Below are 22974 nucleotides of genomic sequence, written 5' to 3' on the forward strand. Positions count from 1 at the left end.
AATATAAAGAAAGAGCTAAATTAATCCCATATTGATTCACCAGAAACTAGACATTTTGTGACAAATAATTTGTCGCTAATATTTTACATCATATAATAGATGGAGCTTTTGCAACTAGTAATTTGTGGTTCTACTAGGTCAATGAATGTACAGAGGGATCGCGTCATACCCAAAATCCACCTTATGCCTCTCATATAGTTCCTTCAAAGACGAGATAAAAATGGAGTGCAGTTCAAGAACCTGAAATATGGTCCAAAATCAAAACCAATAGACTCAAGAAAGGGAACGAACAGTGTAAAAACAAGGTTGAAAATCAAATCTCTTTTTGAAAACAAGGTTGAAAATCAAATCATATAGTTCCTTCAAAGACGAGATAAAAATGGAGTGCAGTTCAAGAACCTGAAATATGGTCCAAAATCAAAACCAATAGACTCAAGAAAGGGAACGGACAATGTAAAAACAAGGTTGAAAATCAAATCTCTTTTTGGGTAGGATGGGGATTCTTTTTCATTTCAATTGGTTTCCAACAATGAAATGCATCGGGTGAGGAAAAGGAATAGGAGAGCTACATTAACAAGTGAAATCTCCATCTTTCAGAATAAAGATATAGAATAAAAAAGTCGGGTAAAATAGATAGAAACCCACCCAAACGTTCCCCAAAACACAACTAGCGCAAATCGAAGATTCTGACACAACACATCATACATCTTGCCACTAGGCTTACACCATTTGTATATGCGAGCCTGGGGGAATACAAGAAACAATATTCTATCTCAAATACCAAACACACTAATCACATTAAACTGATCCAAAGAATGAAATTCACGTGTCCGAAAACAAAACGGATGAAACCAATCCTTTTCACGGATGTCTGAAATTCACGGATTTCCGAAAACAAAACGGAGATCCTGTTTCAATAGCCACATAGATGAAACCAATCCTTTTCTTTAGACACACAACCTAGTAAAGTGATCAGATCCAACCTTATGAAATAATACATTTTATTTAGACAACTTTAAAGAATCAAAAGTTTACAAAACATTAGTGATAGTGGAACCTACATGATACATATATTACTAACCTCACAATCATGTTCCATAGATAACATCTCTCGAACACCTCTAGGGATTACAACATAGCTACAACCATTGCTTAGAAGGTTGTACACAATTTTCTTAAAGGCTGGCACTAACCCCATTATTTCATCCTTTTCGGCTCTATCTCTCCCCCTCAAGTTTGGCATATCAAAGTGTTGGAGACCAAGCATCCTCGAGAGTTGGCGCAACTTGTCAAGACCTAAGGGTTTGGTGAAGATGTCTATAGTCTGCCAATCCGTCGGAACGTACACCAATTCAACTTCACCGGAGCAGACTCGTTCTTGGAAAAAGTGGTAATGCACCTGAATGTGCTTTGCCTGGCCATGGAAGATGGGGTTCTTCACCAGGTTGATGCTATTGAGGTTGTCGTAGTAGATCGTTTTCGGATCGAACACCTCCACCTGGAGATCCTTCTATACCCTCTTCAGCCATATGGCTTTGCACGTGGAGACAACCACCCCTCTATACTCGGCCTCGGTGCTCGACAATGCCATTGTCAGCTGCTTTTTGCTACTGCAAGCGACCGTGGCACTTCCAAGTGAAAACTTGGAACCGGATGAAGACCTACGGTCACTGGCATTTCCGGCCCAATCAACATCTGTAAAGCTAACAAGTTGTCTGTCTATACTGGACTGATACAACAACACCCGATCTTTAGTGCCACTGACATATCACATTATCTGATGTGCGCGTTGAAGATGTTCGACGGTTTGCTGTGACATAAATAGGCTAAATAGTCCGACCGGATAACTTAGGTCCGATCGAGTGATCATCATATAGATAAGCCTCCCAACTATTTGCGAGAACCATGTCGCGTCGCATGTTGCTCCCGACCCTTGGCAAAGCTTAACATTTTGGTTGTGATGGACTTGCATTCCGTCATACCGAATTTGAAGAACATACTCAACACATAATGGCGTTGACTGATCACTTCGATCCCTAAGAACTAATGAAGGTCATCAAGATCCTTCATTTCGAATGATGCCGGTAGTTGGGACTTGACAAGTGTTGGGAAATCGGTGTCTCTGGATGGGATCTAGTAATGAATGAAGAGGACTCGGTGAGAACAGGAAGAGATCCGGAAACCGGATCAGATGGACCCGGTGAGAACCGGAAGAGAAGACGTATTTGGAAATATGTTTTGAGTAAGCCTATTAAGGTTATATTTGTAAATAGCCCTATGTTTCATATAACTATAAATATTGTTTGTCTGTGTATAATTGTTAGATAGAGAGAGAGAGATACAGAGCGATACTCTATTGTAACCACCGCTTGGCGAAGTTAAAGAGCTCGAGGTCGTTGCCTTTGAGTCTCTGATTGTACCCTTTTCTTCATAGGGATTGTTGGAGTCTGTGAAATCCCGTGGTTTCTCCCATTCAGGGATTTCCACGTAAACACCCATTGTACTCTCTATCGTTGTGTGTGTCTACGTGCGTCCACTCCCTATTTCCCATTTTTGTGTTTCATTCTCATTGATGTGATTCAAGACTCGGTTGTGGCCGAGTAGTATTCCGTGTGATTATCTTCAATCTGGTATTAAAGCGAACAACACGGGAAATGGTAGAATCGTTCGGCAGCATGTTCAAGCTCATCAGCTCCAATTACTTAGTGTGGAAGTCGAAGGTGAGGGATATGCTGGTGGTTGAAGATCTTTCTTTGCTGGTTCAGTTCGGGGACAAGAGACTGGATAAGATTGACGCCACATTGTGGGAGGTGATGCTCCAACTACTTAGTGTGGAAGTTGAAGATGAGGGATATGCTGGTGGTTAAAGATCTTTGGTTGCCAGTTTAGTTCGGGGAAAAGAGAGTGGATAAGATCGACACCACATTGTGGGAGGTGATGCACATGAAGATGACAACATACATCCAGTGCTTCATCGACATGAGCCTCTACAACAAATTCAATGAAGAGAGCAAGACTCATGAACTCTGGGGGAAGATTGGCATCATGTTCCAGAACAAGAATGCCGTTAATTGGGTTTCGGTATTCCGGATGCTAGTGAGGCTCCTGTACCAAGACGGCTCCAGTATGGTGGAGCACATGAATGCCTTCCAAGTACTGATACACCATGCAACCTCGTTGGAAGTACCTCTCGCCGATGAGGTACTCCCATTAGTCCTACTCGGTTCCCTCTCGGATAGTTGGGAGACGCTAGTTGTCACATTGGGCTACGTCAGTCCGGAAGGAAAGTAGTTATCCCTAGCAAGGGTAAACTCAAGCTTGCTAGATGAAGAAGCTCGCCGGAAGGATCGGGAGTCCGGAACTGATCGGAAGGCCTTGGTCACGGAAGATGACCACAACTGAGGAAGAGGCCGGTATCGGAGTCCCCAAAACCAGGACAAGTCGGGGATGAGGTCGAAGTCAAGAGTGAGGCCTACTTCCTTCTACTATGGGAAGCTAGGTCACTTCCAGAAGAACTGTTGGCATTTCCGCAAAGAGAAAGAAACCGACACCACCCATTCGAAGAAGAGTTCAGACCAAAACAGTTCGTACCGGAGAGGCCCTGATCGGAAAGGAACGTCGGCGATCGCGACAAGTGAAGAAGAACTGATGCTCATTACCGAGGAGAATGAGTTAAACCTTGTCGGTGACGAGACAACGTGGGTTGTTGATTCTGGAGTGTCATTCCACCTGACACTAGACCGGAGATGCTTCTCATCCTACACAACCGGTGATCATGGTTGTGTTCAGATGGGGAATGAAGGTACATGCCGAATTGTCAGCATAGGAGATGTGTTGTTGATGACATCAACCAGATGCAAGTTGCTACTGAAGGATGTCCGACACGTTCCGGAGGTTCGACTGAACCTGATATCAGCCAGTTGGCTAGGTGATGAAGGCTACACGGGGGTAGCATCCGGAATGGAGTCATGAAATTCAGCAAAGAGAGACTAATTGTGTCTCGAGCCGGAAGGTCAACACACTATACTTGATGAATGCCTGGATACGCCGAGAAGAAGTGAACGTAGCATCCGACACTACCGGTGAGTTGTGGCACAAAAGACTGTGTCACATGAGTGAGAAGGTGATGAAGAGGCTTGCTGAAGACAATCTTATTCCGATGAAGGACGTGTAACTTGAGAAGTGCATCGATTGCTTGGCCGGCAAACAAATTTGAACCTCCTTCCGGTCAAGACCACTGATGAGATGGAATGCACCACTCGAGCTGGTGCATACCAATATGTGTCAAGTGGACACGAAGTCACATGCCAGATCACAGTACTTCGTCACGTTCATAGCCGACCACAGCCGGAAGATGTGGGTCACACCACTGAAGATGAAGGGCCAAGTGTTATCCGTCTTCAAGGAGCTCCACGCGAGAGTGGAAAGAGAAACCAACTGGAAGCTGAAGGTGGTTCGAGCAGATAACGGAGGAGAATACCGGGGGCAGTTTGAGGAGTACTGCCGTTCGAAGGGAATCCAGCTTGAATTTACCGTACCGAAGACGCCAGAACTAAATGGGCTGGCTGAACGGATGAACCAGACCATAATGGAGAGAGTCCGTAGCATGCTAGCACATCCGAAGTTACCCAAGACGTTGTGGGCTGAGGCGCTGACGACGACGATTTACGTGATAAACAGATGACCCTCAGTACCCTTGGATGGAGACACACTACAAAGAGTATGGACCGGTAAGGACGTGTCTTACCGGCATCTGAATGTGTTCAGGTGTTTAGCATATGTGCATGTTGCAAAGGACAAGAGAGCAAAGCTGGATCCAAAGTCCAGGCCATGCATATTCCTTGGATATGGCGATGATGAGTTTGGTTACCGGGTGTGGGATCTGCTCGACAAAAAGGTGTTCCGGAGTCGGGACATAGTCTGGGAGATAGGACCATTGCTGACTAGGAGTCAGAGAAGACGATGATGAACTCCGGATTATCCAATGAAAATCCGTGTGAGGACACAAGGACTTACCCGGTTGAAAACCGGATGTTAGCCGGTAACCGGATGACACTTCACGAACCAGCCGGATACGGACAAGAAACTGAACCGACCGACGAAGAAGAAGAAGAAGAAGAGGAAACCGGAACCGGACAAGATCCCGAATCAGATTTGGATGGGGAACAAACGGAGGAACCGGTAATCAGAAACCAAGGACGGAGATACCCTCTTCGAGAGAGAAGAGCCCCCCGAAGATTTCTGGATGTAGAGCATGTGTTGCTAACCGATGAGGGGGAGCCGGAAAGCTTTGAAGAAGCAAAGAAAGACACCCACAACCACAAGTGGCTGAGTGCCATGCAGGACGAGATGGATTTCCTGCATGAGAACCACACATATTAACTTACGGAGTTGCCGAAAGGAAAGAGAGCACTCCGGAACAAGTGGGTGTACAAGCTAAAACCGGGAGATGCTAGAAACCCATCGAGATACAAAGCTCGGATCATGGTGAAGGGGTTCCAGCAGAAGAAAGGAGTGGATTTCGATGAGATTTTGGGCCCGGTAGTTAAGATGACTTCCATCTGGACGGTGCTGAGCATAGCGGCAAGCATGGACCTCGAGGTAGCGCAACTAGACATAAAGACGATGTTCCTCCATGGTGACCTCAAAGAGGAGATGTACATGCATGAACCGGAGGAATTTGAGAAGAAATGTGTAAACGATTACTTGTGGAAGCGTTAGAAAACAGAGAACGTAGGGAATACACAGGAGAGACAGAGAGAGCAAAACATCAAAGCTATATTCAAAATGATATAAGCACTCTGTTAATACAACTATGTTCAGTAGCATTATTTATACAAGTCCTCCTGGGACTGACAGAAGTACCGCGTACTTCAATGCTCACACGAGCATCTGACACTTACCACGAGACTACAATTGCCTAGTAGTCTACACTAATACTAGGCTTCCGATTACTGATTGGATCCGGCTAACCGGCTCCGCAGCTCACCGGCTCTGTTGCTCACAACTTACTGATCCGTCTCGCTTGCCGGCTCAGGTTTATTCAGCCGATCCGGCTCCAATTGAGCTTGCCGCTGAACACTCCCCCTCAAGCTAAACTTGAGGTTGGATCTTAGTGTCAGTCTCTGTGGCAGCCGGTTCTTCCAACCGACTTCTCCTAGCGTCGCTTTGCCTTGCTCGCGCTCCTCGTCCGGTCCGGTTCTGTTTGCCACGACCCCTCTTGTTCTGCACGCCTCGACCTTCTCGGTCGGTATGTCTGCTCAATAGGCCCCTCTCAGCTCCTTCGCTACTATGACTCTGGTGCTTATCGATCCGTCGGTTCCTCCGTGATGGCATCGACTTCCGCTTCATCCGTGTCTGCTTGGCCTTGAATTGATCCGGTTCTTCCGAATCTGACTTTTGAACCGAATCAACTGTCTCCGATTCGTTCCAGCTCTTGTCCGAATCGGTTGCTCCCGATTCATCTTCTGGTTCCAAGCCCTTCACCACATCGGCCTTCTTCCTTCGGTCGGCTTTGCCCTTCTTGACTCTGCCGCCTTCTGTTCTTCCCTCACCAGCGCAATCTGCAGTCTCTTTGCCTTTGCCCATTCCGGTGTCTTTGCCCGTTCTCCCCCTCAAGTGTGGCACGTCAAGATGCTGAACACCAAGCATTTTGGTGAAGTGTTGCAACTTGTCCAAGCCGAGTGGTTTAGTGAAGATGTCGGCAACTTGCCGATCCGTGTGAACATATCGAAGTTCAACATCACCGCTTAGGACACGCTCACGCACGAAGTGATAGTGCACTTCTATGTGTTTTGTGCGAGCATGGAATACGGGGTTCTTGGCGAGTTGCATGTTGCTTATGTTGTCGCTGTAGACTAGAATTGGGGTTGGTACCTCGATCCGTAAGTCATGCAGCAGTCGCCGAAGCCAGATGGCTTCATAGGTGGCAATAGTAGCGCCCCGATACTCAGCCTCAGTGCTCGACGGAGCAACTATTGGCTGCTTTTTGCTACTCCACGCAACGGCCGTGCTACCTAGGGAAAATATGTAACCAGAGGTTGATCGGTGATCTGATGCATCGCGGGCCCAGTCGGCATCCGTGTAACTGACGAGCTCTTCGGTTATACCTCGCCGGTATAACAATCCCCTGTCCTTGGTGCCACTGACATACCGCAATATTTGTAGCGCGCACTGAAGGTGCTCCACGGTCGGCTTCTATATGAACTGACTTATCAATCCGACCGGATAGCTGATGTCGGGTCGCGTGATAGTCAAGTAAATAAGGCTTCCAAAAATTTGTCGGAACCGTTGCTCGTTGCAGGTCAGTCTGGAGTTGGGACGAAGCTTCTGGTTCCGGTCCAAGGGCGTGGATACAGGTCGGCATTCTGTCATGCCAAACTTGTACAGCATATTCAAGACGTAATGTCGTTGTGAGAGTAATATGTTGTCCAGGTTTCGGATCACCTCGATCCCTAGAAAATAATGAAGGTCCCCCAGATCCTTCATCTCAAATGCGTCTGACAACTGCGACTTGACGCGGTTGATTTCTGGAACACCCGGTCAGGTGATGACAAGATCATCAACATACAACAGTATACTGTTGGGATTTCGGTCCCTCCGGATGGGATGTCCGGAGATGAATGACGGCAATCCCGGTTACGGTTACGGTTACAGTTACAGTTACGGTCCCGGCTACGGAGCCGGATGATGAAGATCCCGGCTACGGAGCCGGATGATGAAGACCCCGGCTACGGAGCCGGATGATGAATGTACCCGGAGCGAGATCCGGATGCGGGGACATATTTGTGAATATGTTTGCCAAGGGCCCTTGAGGCTATATTTGTAAATAGCCCGAAAGTCATATGCGTATAAATATGACTTAGGGCAAACAGTTTTATGTTGTTGCTCATTTTATGTTTTCAGCCGAGAGAGCGAAGTGAGAGCAGCCGAGAGAGAGAGAGAGAGAGAAAGGAAGAGGTCGACGCCTCTGTGTATTACCGCCGCCTGTGGCGAAGACAGTGAGCTCAAGGTTGTTGCCTTGTAGCTTCACCATTGTACATCTCTGTGTATAGTGATAGTTGGAGTTGGAGGACTCCCGTGGTTTTTCCCATTTAGGGTTTTCCACGTAAAACACCCTGTGTACTCTTCTCTCTATTGTCTTCGTGCATTTTGTATTTCCCGTTTTCTGTGAGTTGATCCTATTCCTCGGTTTGTGACCGAGCGCTGTTTTGCAACAAATTGGTATCAGAGCACGGTAACACAGAAAATGGAAGGCGGCGGTAGTGGGCCTCCGGGCATGATGGTGTTGAACTCACAGAACTACGCCGACTGGAAGATAAAGATGGAAGACCTTCTCATCGTCCGAGACCTGTATGAACCGATCGACAATGCCGAGATACCCAAGGGGGTAATAGAGTCGGAGTGGAAGCTCCTGAACCGGAAAGCCGTAGCGACGATTCGGCAATATGTCGATGTAAGCGTTCTACAACATGTGGCGAATGACACCAACGCATATGAGATGTGGAAGAAGCTGTCGGGCCTCTACGAGAGGAAGAATGCGTTGAACCGAACCTCCCTGATGAGGAAGATAGTGAACCTCAAGTACCGGGACGGCGAGAATATGGTGGAACACGTGAGCACGTTCATGGGATTCGTGAACCAGCTTGCGGCGATCAAATTCCCGTTGGAGGATGCAATGCAAGCCATCATTCTGATGTGTACATTGCCGGAAAGCTGGGAGAACTTGGTGGTGACTCTCAGCACCTCCTACACCGAAGATAACTTGTCTCTACAAATGGTAAAGACAAGCATTTTGAACGAAGAAGCGCGTCGGAGAGATAAAGAACCGGTTTCCGATCCGAAGATGCTGCTTACCGAATCGGATCGGGGAAGACAATGGAACCGGAGTCCGCAAAGACGGGAGAAGTCGGGGACCCGGTCGCAGTCAAGAGGAAGACCCACATGCTTCCACTGTGGGAAGCCGGGGCACTTCCGGAAGAATTGTCGGCATTACCGAAAGGACAACGGAGCCGACGACACCGATTCGAAGAAGTCACCGGAGAGAAACGGTGCATACCGGGGAGCCACGGACCGGAGAGGTTCGGATTGGCGAGGGCAGGGCTGGAAAGGAATGACGGCACTCGCGGCAAGTGAAGAAGAGATAATGCTCATTACCGAAGAGACGGAGCTGAACCTTGCCGGTGAAGAGATGACCTGGGTGGTCGATTCCGGAGCGTCGTTCCACCTGACCCCGGAGAAGAAATACTTCTCATCCTACACAGCCGGTGAGCACGGCTGTGTCCGGATGGGAAATGAAGGCACATGCCGGATTGCCGGCATAGGAGACGTGTGGCTGATGACATCAACCGGATGCAAGATGCTGCTGAAGGATGTTCGACACGTTCCGGAGGTTCGATTGAACCTGATTTCGGCCGGGAGGCTAGATGATGAAGGCTACACGGGTAGCATCCGGAACGGTGTCATGAAGTTCAGCAAAGGGAGCTTGACAGTGGCTCGGGCCCGGAAGGTCAACACACTATACCTGATGAATTCCCGGCTATGTCTTGAGGAGCTGAACGTGGCAGCCGACACTACCGGTGAGCTGTGGCACAAGAGACTGTGCCACATGATTGAGAAGGGGATGAAGAGGCTTGCAGAAGACAACCTTATTCCAGTGAAGCATGTGCACCTGGAGAAGTGCACCAATTGCCTGGCCGGTAAGCAGAACCGAACCTCCTTCCACTCAAGGCCACCGACGAGACGTAGTGTACCATTGGAGTTGGTACACACTGATGTGTGTCAGGTAGAAACGAAGTCACATGGCGGAGCCCAGTACTTCGTAACATTCATAGATGACCATAGCCGGAAGCTGTGGACGGCACCGTTGAAGACAAAGGACCAAGTATTGTCCGTCTTCAAAGAACTCCACGTGAGAGTGGAAAGAGAATCCGGCAAGAAGCTGAAAGCGATACGAGCGGATAACGGAGGGGAATACCGGGGGCAGTTCGCAGAGTACTGTCGCTCGAAGGGAATCCGGCTCAAGTTTACTGTGCCGAAGACGCCGGAACTGAACGGGCTGGCCGAGAGGATGAACCGGACCATAATGGAGAGGGTCCGGAGTATGCTAGCACATGCGAAATTACCCAAGGGATTTTGGGCTGAGGCAATGTCGACGGCGACGTATGTGATAAATAGATCACCCTCAGTACCTTTGGACGGAGACACGCCGCAGAAAGTGTGGACCGGTAAGGAAGTGTCCTACCGGCATCTGAAGGTGTTCGGGTGTCTCGCATACGTGCATGTGGCAAAGGACCGGAGAGGAAAGTTAGATCCAAAGACCCGGCCATGCATATTCCTCGGTTACGGCGACGACGAGTTCGGCTACCGAGTATGGGACCCGGTCGACAAGAAGATATTCAGGAGTCGAGATATCATCTTCATGGAGGACAAGACACTCGCCGACTGGGAGTCGGAGAAGAAGATGAAGAGCTCCAAGTCGACCGGTGAGGATCAACTCTACGAAGAGCAGTCCCGACCGGCAAGGGACCGGTTAGCACTCGAGGATCCGGCCGAAGACGGTGAAGAAACAGAACCGGCCGAGGAAGATGAAACTGATACCGGAACCGGCCCCGATCCCGAAATGGATTTGGATGAAGAGGAAACGGAGGAGCCGGTTACCGAAGCTCCGGAACGGAGATATCCTCTAAGAGAGAGAAGGGGCACCCGGAGATTTCCGGAACCAGAGCACGTGCTGCTAACCGACGAGGGGGAGCCGGAGAGCTTTGAAGAAGCAAAACTAGACACCCATAGCCGCAGGTGGTTAAGTGCCATGCAGGAGGAGACGGATTCCCTGCATGAGAACCACACATATGAACTTGTGGAGTTGCCGAAAGGAAAGCGGGCACTTCGAAACAAGTGGGTGTTCAAGCTGAAACCGGGAGATGTCGGAAACCCCCCGAGATACAAAGCCAGGATCGTAGTGAAGGGGTTCCAGCAGAAGAAGGGCGTCGACTTCGACGAGATATTTGCCCCGGTAGTGAAGATGACCTCCATCCGGACGGTGCTGAGCATAGCGGCAAGCGTGGACCTCGAGGTAGAACAGATGGATGTGAAGACGACATTCCTTCACGGTGACCTCGAAGAAGAGATCTACATGCAGCAACCGGAAGGATTCGAGAAGAAAGGGAAGGAGCACCTGGTATGCCGGTTGAAGAAGAGCCTTTACGGACTGAAGCAGGCTCCCCGGCAATGGTACCAGAAGTTCGACTCTTTCATGACCGACGAAGGCTACCACAAAACGCAGTCCGATCACTGCGTGTTTGTGAAGAAGTTCGAAGGAGGAGACTTTCTAATACTCCTCCTGTACGTGGACGACATGTTGATCGTCGGACGGGACCAGGCCAAGATACGGATGCTGAAGAAAGCGCTTCACCGAACTTTCTCAATGAAGGACCTGGGTCCGGCGAGGCAAATACTAGGGATGCACATCATCCGGGACCGGAAGAAGAAGCAGTTGTGGCTGTCACAGGAGAAGTACGTGACAAAGGTACTTCACCGGTTCAACATGTCGGAAGCAAGACAGGTCGGGTCAACCCTCCCGGCAAACTACAGGCTGTCCAGCAAGCAAAGCCCCAAGACAAAGGGTGAGAAGGAGGACATGATGAAAGTACCATATGCCTCTGCCGTCAGAAGCTTGATGTACGCAATGGTGTGTACAAGACCGGACATAGGATATGCAGTCGGAGTGGTGAGCCGGTACATGAGCAATCCCGGCAAAGAGCACTGGAACGCGGTCAAGTGGATACTCCGATACCTGAAGGGCACGGCAAACGTGTGCCTCCGATTCGGCTCCGGTAAGCCCGAACTCGACGGCTTTACCGATTCGGATATGTCGGCTGATGCAGATACCAGCCGGTCCACATCAGGGTATGTGATGACGTATGCAGGGGGAGCTGTTTCGTGGCAGTCGAGGCTGCAGAAGACGGTTGCGTTGTCAACTACGGAGGCGGAGTACATGGCGGCTGTTGAAGCCGGCAAGGAAATAATATGGATGAAGGACTTCATTAGAGAGCTCGGTATCCGGCAGGAGGAGTACCGACTCTACTGCGACAGTCAGAGTGCCATCCACCTTGCGAAGAATGCGGCCTATCACTCCCGGACGAAGCACATCCAGCGTAGATACCACTGGATCCGGGAAAGGATAGAAGACAAGGACTTCGTGCTGACGAAGATCCACACGGACGAGAACGGGTCGGATATGCTGACCAAGGTACTCACACCCGACAAGCTGGAAGCATGCCGGAAGAGGATCGGATTGGATAGACATCCCATGCCGAAGTGAAGGGGGAGTTTGTTGGGATTTCGGTCCCTCCGGATGGGATGTCCGGAGATGAATGACGGCAATCCCGGTTACGGTTACGGTTACAGTTACAGTTACGGTCCCGGCTACGGAGCCGGATGATGAAGATCCCGGCTACGGAGCCAGATGATGAAGATCCCGGCTACGGAGCCGGATGATGAAGACCCCGGCTACGGAGCCGGATGATGAATGTACCCGGAGCGAGATCCGGATGTTTGCCAAGGGCCCTTGAGGCTATATTTGTAAATAGCCCGAATGTTGTTGCTCATTTTATGTTTTCAGCCGAGAGAGCGAAGTGAGAGCAGCCGAGAGAGAGAGAGAGAGAGAAAGGAAGAGGTCGACGCCTCTGTGTATTACCGCCGCCTGTGGCGAAGACAGTGAGCTCAAGGTTGTTGCCTTGTAGCTTCACCATTGTACATCTCTGTGTATAGTGATAGTTGGAGTTGGAGGACTCCCGTGGTTTTTCCCATTTAGGGTTTTCCACGTAAAACACCCTGTGTACTCTTCTCTCTATTGTCTTCGTGCATTTTGTATTTCCCGTTTTCTGTGAGTTGATCCTATTCCTCGGTTTGTGACCGAGCGCTGTTTTGCAACATATACATACCTGACCGGCTGAGCCTTGCCGGATGAACAATGAAGAGTCCGATTTGGAGGCCACAAACCCCATCCTACACAACCGGTGCGTGATCTTCGCATTCCAAGTTCGAGGGGCTTGCTTTAGGCCGTACAATGACTTCTTCAGCCGGCATACCGCCGACTTGTTCATCTCCGATTGAAAACTGGGAGGCTGAGTCATAAAGACCTCTTCTTCAAGATCACCTTGAAGAAATGCATTCTTCACATCCATCTGTTGAAGATACCACCCCCTTGTCGCAGCAACTGCTAGCACCACTCGAACCGTCGTCATCTTCACTACAGGAGCGAAGGTCTCGTCATAGTCGATTTTGTGGGTCTGCGTGTATCCCTTCGCCACTAACCGGGCTTTATACTGGTTAACAGAACCGTCGGCGTTGTACTTTACCTTGTATATCCACTTGCATCCGATCGGTTTACAGTGACGAGGAGGGTCAACCAGGTCCCATGTCTGGTTGACATCAAGTGCCCGCATTTCTTCCTCCATAGCGGCACGCCAATTTGCGTCCTTGGCCGCTTCTGCACAGCTCTCCGGCTCACGCACTTCCGCCACCTTAGTCATGTACGCATAGTGATGCGCCATGTACTCATTGTACCCGTACCGCTTGACGGGATCCTTCGGACGGGTGGACCGACGTAACTCACTGGTACCCGGCTTAAGGCCTTTCTTGGCCAGTTCGGTCTTCATTGCCGAAGATCTGCCCTTGTCCTTGCCGGAGTCGGATGCACACCGATCCGACTCATCGTTGCTGGTTTTGAATTCGGCATCTTCTTCTTCCCTTTCTCTTTGTGCGTGAACCGTCTCCTCAGTTCCTTGCGTGGGGAGTGTATGGCAGAGTCTCCACTACTCGCCGGTTCCTCATCGGACTGGTCAGATTGACTCAGTCTCTCGTTCAGCCCGCTCAACCGGAACGATTCCGGACTCTCATCCTGAGTCCACGCTTCATCATCCTCTACCTGGGCCGGTTTAGGCTCACTAGCCTCATCCTCTGGCATCGGGTCAAATTTGGAAGTGGGAGCCTGTAAGGAGTACCACGATGCCGATTCATCAAACTCGACATCTCGACTAACTTGGACTTGCTTTGTATGGGGGTTATAACACTTATAACCCTTTTGCTCTTGAGCATAGTCGACTAGGATGCATTTTTCCGATTTTGCATCTAGCTTCCTCCGCTTCTCGTCCGGTACATGCACATATGCAATGCTGCCGAAGATCTTAAGGTGTCTCAAATTCGGCTTTCGCCCGAAATACAACTCGTGAGCTGACACCTTGTCACCGATCTAGTTTTGGATGTAGACAACCGTTCGGACTGCCTCCAGCATTGCCCTTGCCGCATCGATAAGCGACCGGTTCTTCCTCTCAGCAACATTGTTCTGTTGCGGTGTGTATCTGCAGGTGAACTCTCGCCGAATTCCCGTTTGTTGCAAATAACTGTTGAATTAGCTGGAAAAGTATTCTTTCCCGCCATCCGACTGTAGGCATTTGATCTTCCTCTCCGATTCCCGTTCCACCATGCTTTGGAGACTCGGAAAACACTCGAAGACTTCACTCTTCCACTCAATGAGGTAGATCCATGTGTGCCGCGTATAGTCGTCGATGAAGGAGACGAAATATCGACTCCCACCAAGACTAACATTCTGTGACGGTCCCCACACATCCGAATGAATTAGGTCGAGCTTGTTACGGCTCCGGTTACGTTCGGTAGGGAATGGAAACCGGTGTTGCTTCCCGAGTTGGCAGGCTTCACATACTTGGGCACCGCCTTGACTCCCCCTACCTGTGGAAGTCCCGGAACTGTTGTCGGCATGTTCTTTGTGCCTTCGTTCTTGCTCTTGCCGGCCGCCTCATCCACCACGCCCACGGGACCGATCAGCCTCCGTGTACAACATTCGGCTATCAATGGGTGCGCTAGTTAACGCACCGGCGTGGTTCTCCTCTACAAGGAGCATCGACTGTAAGTCAAAAAATGACGGCGTATTCACCCTTGTACACACTGCCATTCGGAATGCTCTGAACTTAGACTCCAGGCCCCCAAGACAGACCTGTACCATCTCGTCTTCCTCTACGGTAACGTTGATAGAGGCAAGCGAGTCACAGATCTCTTTTATCCGGGCCGTGTAATCCGCCACCGACATGTCCTTCTATCAGACATTGCTCAAATCCTGTCGGAGTTGCAGCTTCCGGGCTGTAGTGCTCGTGGCGAAAACCTTCTTCAAGTTTCCCCAAGCTTCCTTCAGCGTCTTGGCATCTTGGATGTGGCTCAACAGCTGGTCTCCGACACTGGACGCGAAGCAGTACAGCACTCTGCTTGCCGATTGTTCCAACACTGGGAAGTCCTTATGTGCCACATAAGGTGCTGTTTCGTTGGCTCCTTCAACAAAACTCCAGTAGCCATGCCCAAGCAGGTACTGGTGCATCTTATACGACCAAGATGCATAGTTGGATCTATCGAGTTTCTCCATAGGGAGCGAGCTAGCCATCCCTCTATCCATCACTTCTCTGTCTGCTGTTTTACGACCGGTTAGGGTTTGCTTTCAAGCGTTTGTCGACTGCAGAGGAGGTTCTCAACCCTCGCGCTCTGATACCATGTAAACGATTACTTGTGGAAGCGTTAGACCACAGAGAACGTAGGGAATACACAGGAGAGATAGAGAGAGCAAACCGTAAAAGCTATATTCAAAACGATATAAGCACTCTGTTAATACAACTATGTTCAGTAGCATTACTTATACAAGTCCTCGTGGGACGGACAGAAGTATCGTGTACTTCAATGCTCACACGAGCATCTGACACTTACTATGAGACTATAATTGCCTAGTAGTCTACACTAATACTAGGCTTCCGGTTACTGATTGGATCTGGCTAACCAGCTCCCCAGCTCACCGGCTTGGTTGCTCATAGCTTACCGATCCATCTCGCTTGCCGGCTCAGGTTTATTCAACCGAGCTGGCTCCAGTTGAGCTTGCCGCTCAACAAAAGGGAAGGAGCACTTGGTGTGCCGGTTGAAGAAGAGCTTATATGGACTGAAGCAAGCTCCCCCGCAATGGTACCGGAAGAAGCTGTTGTGGTTGTCACAGGAGAAGTACGTGACAGAGGTGCTTGTATGGTTCAACATGTTTGTGGAGGAACCGGTCGGGTCAATACTTTCAACAAACTACAAGCTATCCGGGAAACAAAGCCCGAGGACAAAGACGAAGAAGAAGGATATGATGAACCATATGCCTCTACCGTATGGAGCTTGATTTATGCGATGGTATGTACCCGACCGGATATCGGAAATGCAGTCGTAATGGTAAGCCGGTTCATGAGCAATCCCGGAAGAGAGGATTGGAACACGGTCAAGTGGATACTTCGGTATCTGAAAGGCAGCTCGAGTATGTGCCTCCGGTTCGACTCCGGTAATCCCAAACTTGACAGATTCACGGATTCGGATATGTCGACTGATGTGGATACCAACCGGTCTACATCTGGATATGTCAAGACTTATGTAGGGGGAGCCGTTGCAGGGCAGTCGAGGCTGCAGAAGACGGTTGCGTTTTCAACCACGGAGGTAGAGTACATGGTAGTTGTAGAAGCTGGCAAGGAGATAATCTGGATGAAGAACTTCATTGGAGAGCTAGGAATCCAATAGGAGTAATATCGGCTCTACTACAATAGTCAAAGTGTCATTCAGCTTGCAAAGAACGTGGCCTACAATTCCCGGACGAAGCATATCCAGCGAAGGTACCACTGGATCCGGGAGAGAGTAGAAGATCGAGAGTTCGTGCTGACGAAGATCCACATGGAGGAGAACGGGTCGGACATGTTGACCAAGGTGTTGACAACCAACAAACTAAACGCGTGTCGAAAGTGGATCGGGCTGGCGAGACATCCCATGCCGGAGTGAAGGGGGAGATTGTTGGGAAATCAGTCTCTCCGGATTGGATCCGGTGATGAATGAAGAGGACCCGATGAGAACTGGAAGAGATCCGGAAACCGGATTGGATGGACCCGGTGAGAACCGGAAGAGAAGACATATTTGTAAATATGACTTAGGGCAATCACTTAGTATGTGTTTTTGTCATATTGTTGTATGTGTATAACTATTAGATAGAGAGAGAGATACAGAGAGATACTCTGTTGTAACCGCCGCTTGGCGAAGATACAGAGCTCGAGGTCGTTGCCTCTGAGTCTTTGATTGTACCCTTTTCTTCATAGTGATTGTTGGAGTCTGTGGGCTCCTGTGGATTTTCCCATTTAGGGTTTTCCACATAAACAACCTGTGTACTCTCTATCGTTGTGTGTGTGTGTGTACGTGCGTCCACTCTCAGTTTCCCATTTCTGTGTTTCATTCTCATTGAAGTGATTAAAGACTCGGTTGTGGCTGAGCAGTATTCCGCGCGATTGTCTTCAACTAGATCATCCACTTAAAGCAAAATACTCATTGGCCTATTCCTACCTTGCCAAATGATGAGTGAAGAGTCTGATTTTGATTACACAAACCCCATTCGACGCAGTTTCTGCGTGATTTTTGTGTCCCATGCTCGTTGGGCTTGCTTGAGTCCATAGAGAGACTTCTTCAGTCATCAAACAATCGACGTGTTCATTCCGGACCAAAATCCGGGGGCTGGATCATATACATATGTTCCTCAAGTATGTGCCATGTATCCAAAACCTTACTTTGTACCCAAACTCTATCCCTAACCAACTTATGGTAAACATCATTAGTTTTCACTGCAAATAATGATTTCTTGTTATAAAAAAACCAATCTTTCCATGGTTCCACCACCACCAATTGTGGAATCGGTGATGATAAAATAGGCAATTGTAGTACTGCTTGCCAAATCGACCATATCCAGGAGGTATATGAAATCTACTTCTCACAGTTCAAAAAGCCCTCAATTGCCTTTGTGACTCTAAAATACCATCCTCCACCGTTACCAAACCTAGTTTTGCCATTCTATTAAACTTTAAACTGTCTTTTCCATCCCATTCTAATAATCTTGAAGAAGCTATCACTTATGCTGGCAAAGAGTTGTAATTTTTTCTACATTTAGGTGGTTTCCATTGAACAACTTCAAACTTTTTTGCCAAGAGACCACTAAATGTTGAACAATAGTAGATTTTGAACATTTAAATGATCTAGTGCTATTAATAACATGCAACCATAAAGTTCTAATTTTTGTTTTACCATGTTATATCCTATTGAGCAAGCAAGCTCAACTCGAGTCGATCGGCTGAAGAAGCCGAGAGCCAAATTGCCCGTAGGACCGAGAACTGAGAGCCGTGTGGTGAGGGACTTGGGTAGGCCGTTAATAGACTATATTCCTAGTATAGAAAATAGGAATATTGTATGTAGAATTAGTGTCAGGCTCATTTATGAGCATTCAAGTACTAACGATACTTGTGTCAGTGCACTCGTCAGGGCTTGTATAAAAAGTGCTCATGGAGCACGAAGTATGTACATAGCGTTATTCCTTTTAATATAATTTTGTGTCTGCTCACTCTATGTCTCTGTCTCTCATTCTTTGTGTTCTCTGCATTTATCGAACTGTTGTGGTTCCGAACATCAACTGTATACTTTGTGTCGTTTATGCATGCTTCTGCACATCGTATTCTTCTACATGGTATCAGAGCGAGAGGGTTGAGACTCCTCTGTAGCCAACTGAGAAGCAAGCAATCAAGACAGAGTCTAGTTTTCTCGTTTTCGGAGAAGATACGACTGAAATATGGACAACGGAATGGGAAGCTCACTTCTGACTAAAAAGCTCGATAGGAGCAAGTACGCATCTTTGTCGTTCAAGACGCACCAATACCTTGTCGGCCATGGCTACTGGAGTTATGTCGATGGAGCTAATGATGCAACACCCAAATCGACACACAGAGACTTCCTAGCTTGGGAACAGGCGACAAGTAGAGTTTTCTACTGTTTTGCGTTCTGTGTAAGCGATCAACTCTTGAGCTACATTCGGGATGCCAAGACGCCAAAGGACTCGTGGGAGAATCTCAAAAGGATTTTCGTCGCCAACACGATGGCCAGGAAGCTGCATCTCCAGCAGGAGTAAGCAATGTCTGGTAGAAAGATCTGTCTGTGGCCGAGTATGCACACCGACAACAAAATGTTGTATATGGAGGCAGAGAGGCCCCGTGGTCGTGGTGGATGAGGTGGTTCGGCACGCAATGGAGGCAGTCGAGAAGAGCAAAATTTACGGCTTAATCGGAATAGTTCCGGACACTCTGCAAATAGGGGGAGCCAAGGCCGTACGAGGAGCTAGCAAGGGAAAGTCACACCAGACTACTGGTACTGTGGCAAGAAGGGCCACACAGAGAGCGAGTGTTGGAAGAAATGAGCCAATTCGAACAAGGCTGGATTGAGCCGAGGAGACGCAGATAGGCGTCAGAGATGGCACTACGCAGAAGGCTTAGTGCGAGCTGGCACGGGCTCCGCCTTCATCATGAAGCACAAAGCCAACTTCATGGTGGTTTATACCTCGAGGTCAAACGAGGTATTGTATGTGGATTCGGGAGCATCGAATGACATGAAGAATCACCGGGAGTGGTTCTCGACTTTGAAAAAGTTGGAGCAGTGGGGGGTCGTCGAAACTCGTGATGACACCCCTCACCCCATTGAACACATTGGAGATGTCCCTCTCAGCCATGTCAGCTAGAAGGGAATCATGATAAATGCCTTGCATGTGTCGACAATCACCAAACATTTGGTGTCGATCAGACAGATAGTCAACCAAGGCATGCAAGTTCGATTTACTCATCTCAGGTGCTTCATATAAGAGGAAGCCAAGATAATCGCGCAAGGCTGCCGAGAAGGGAGGATGTTCATCCTCAAGACCAATGACGTGGGCACCACTATGTTTGCGAAAGGGCAAAAGATCGAACCGGATATTAGTCTATGGCACAGTTAGTTCGGCCATGTCAACTTCCCATGGCTCCGAGAGATGCAGGCGAAAAACATTGTTTTCGGCTTGCCGAAATTTAGTGGCCGAAAGGGCCAAGTCTGTAAAGCCTGCCAATTAGGGAAGCTTCAACCTTCTATTCCCAAATGAAAGAAATCAGAGCCAAAACAAGGTCGATTTAATCCATTCAGATGTATGGGGACCGACACAGAATGTGAGTCTCGGTGGGAGCCGATATTTCGTGACTTTCATCGATGATTTCACTCGGCATACCTGGGCATGCATGATAGAGAAGAAAAGTGAAGTCTTATCTTGTTTCTTGAAGGTGAAGATCCTTGCCGAACAGGAGACAAGCCGTAAAATCAAATGTCTCAGGACCATGGTGGAAAGGAGTACTTACCCGACCAGTTCTTGAGTTATCTACAAAACGAAGGAATTCGGCGCGAATTCTTGTGAAATGTTACATGCGGAAGCTATATGAAACACAGAATATCGACAGGGAAAAAACATGTTTAATGGAGAGCTTAAGACACAATGTATGTGGGAGAGACAGAGAGGGAATGAACACACAGAAAAAACTAAATTGAAAATAATGTGTAAAACTCTGTACATAGGATGTGGTCAGAGACCACTTTTATACAAGTCCAGACGGACTGACAGAAGTATTGACACGTACTTCAATGCTTATAACTGAGCTCCTACACAAACTCCCAAATATATTCCCTCGCGGAATATTTGTTTAATGGCCTCCTGGTTTGCGCACCGATCTAACCTCTTGTTGTGCACCAGTTGGCGCACCAGTTTACGCACCGATCCGACCTAACCACTCGGTCCTAACCGATCCGGTTCTCGGCTTGCACAGCCGATCCAACCAACGTTGAGCTTGTATCTCAACACACACCCTCAAGCTCAACTTGAGGTTTCTCTTGACTTCATGCCTCGGTTGCAATACTCGACTTGTTCGATTCTGCGCCCCTTGAACCTTACGGTACTCATGCGGCCTTTTCCAGCTCCCTTGCTATCCACCTATGAAATTGATGAGGATGCTACAAATAGAACGTTCTCATCGAGGATCTAATGAAATGTCTTCATTGAATTTCAATCATGAACATAGATTTAACATATGCAACTCTAGCCCAGATACAAAGGGCATTCACATAAACATACCCTAATGAGGATTTCAATACAATATTCTAAAAAGACATAATATTTCCAGGAAGTAAACACTTCAATGAATATTGTGCCAATATTGGTTCAAGCATGATCTTACAAATAATCACACAACCCTATAGAAACATTATACATCTTATCATGTATCAAAGCATATCACATGTAGGATTGCATGACACAGGACAATGAAACATGATCAATATCAAGGTTTTCATTTATGGAAATACTTTGGACACATTTATGTCGAAAGTTGTAAATATTATCAGAGACATTTTATCATTGATGCTATAAAATGGAAAGTTCAGAGGTATATCTTTTGGACATTTGTGTTTCTTACCATGGATTGTTACACAATTTCCTGTTTTTATCTACATCTCCAAAAACGAAACTCTTAACCATCCCATTAATCCAAAAAAAATCACCCTTGCCTCTTTACATCAAGAATTTCCAAGTCTGTTTTATGTTGTGCCTTATATGATGCTTTATTTTCTTACAAAACAACAAATATAAAGAAATAGCTAAATTAATCCCATATTGATTCACCAGAAACTAGACATTTTGTGACAAATAATTTGCCGCTAATATTGTAAATCATATAATAGATGGACCTTTTGCAACTAATAATTTGTGGTTCTGATAGGTCAATGAATGTATAGAGGGATCGCATCATACCCAAAATCCACCTTATGCCTCTCATATAGTTCCTTCAAAGACGAGATAAAAATATGGTCCAAAATCAAAACCAATAGACTCAAGAAAAGGAATAGACAGTGTAAAAACAAGATTGAAAATCAAACCTCTTCTTGGGTAGGATGGGGATTTTTTTCACTTCAATTGGTATTCCAACAACGAAATGCATCGGGTGAGGAAAAGGAATAGGAGAGCTACATTAACAAGTGAAATCTCCATCTTTTAGAACAAAGATATAGAATAGATAGAAACCCACCCAAATATTCCCCAAAATACAACTGGCGCAAATTGAAGATTCCGACACAACCCATCATACATCTTGCCACTAGGCTTCCACCATTTGTATACAAGAGCCTGGGGGAATACAAGAAACAATATTCAAGACTCAAATACCAAACACCCTAATCACATTAAACTGATCCAAAAAACAAAATTCACCTATCCGAAAACAAAACAAGGTACTAATGGAGATCCTGTTTTGATAGCCACACGGATGAAACCAATCTGTTTCTTTAGATACACAACCTAGTAAAGTGATCCGATCCAACCTTATGAAATAATACATTTTATTTCGACAACTTTAAAGGATCAAAACTTTATAAAACATTAGTGATAGTGGAACCTACATGATACATATATTACTAACCTCACAATCATGTTCCATAAATAACATCTCTCGAACACCTCCAGGGATTACAACACGGCTACAGCCACTGCTTAGAAGGTTGTACACAATTTTCTTAGAGGCTGGCACTAACCCCATTATTTCATCCTTTTCGGCTCTATCTCTCCCCCTCAAGTTTGGCATATCAAAGTGTTGAAGACCAAGCATGCTCGAGAATTGGCGCAACTTGTCAAGACCTAAGGGTTTGGTGAAGATGTCTGCAGTCTACCGATCCGTCGGAACATACACCAGTTCAAGTTCCTCAGAGCAGACTTGTTCTTGGAAAAAGTGGTAATGCACCTCAATGTGTGTTGTCCGGGCGTGGAAGATGGGGTTCTTCACCAAGTTGATGTTGTTGAGGTTGTTGTAGTAGATCGTTTTCGGATCTAACAGCTCCACCTGCAGATCCTTCTGTAGCCTCTTGTGCCATATGGCTTCGCATGTGGCGACAACCACCCCTCTATACTCGTCCTCGGTGCTCGACAGTGCCACTATTGGTTGCTTTTTGCTACTCCAAGTGACTGTGGCACTTCCAAGTGAAAACGTGTAATTGGATGTAGACCTGTTGTCACTGGCATTTCCGGCC

General features: G+C 47.6%; 1 protein-coding gene across 1 annotated transcript; it reads right to left on the minus strand.

The window, feature by feature from the left end:
- DGAT2 (diacylglycerol acyltransferase family) lies at positions 1 to 22487 on the minus strand. Its single transcript, XM_087336900.1, is given in 6 exon segments — positions 1 to 240; positions 21832 to 21863; positions 21866 to 21918; positions 21981 to 22078; positions 22163 to 22249; positions 22371 to 22487. Coding segments are annotated over 6 exon segments (489 nt in total). The 3' UTR covers positions 1 to 138.
- Positions 22488 to 22974: the final 487 nt, after the last annotated feature.

Source organism: Azolla caroliniana, unplaced genomic scaffold (genome assembly GCF_043228905.1).
Source record: "Azolla caroliniana isolate FFs.n. ecotype wild unplaced genomic scaffold, voAzoCaro1.0.p SCAF_22, whole genome shotgun sequence".
NCBI classification, from domain to species: domain Eukaryota; kingdom Viridiplantae; phylum Streptophyta; class Polypodiopsida; order Salviniales; family Salviniaceae; genus Azolla; species Azolla caroliniana.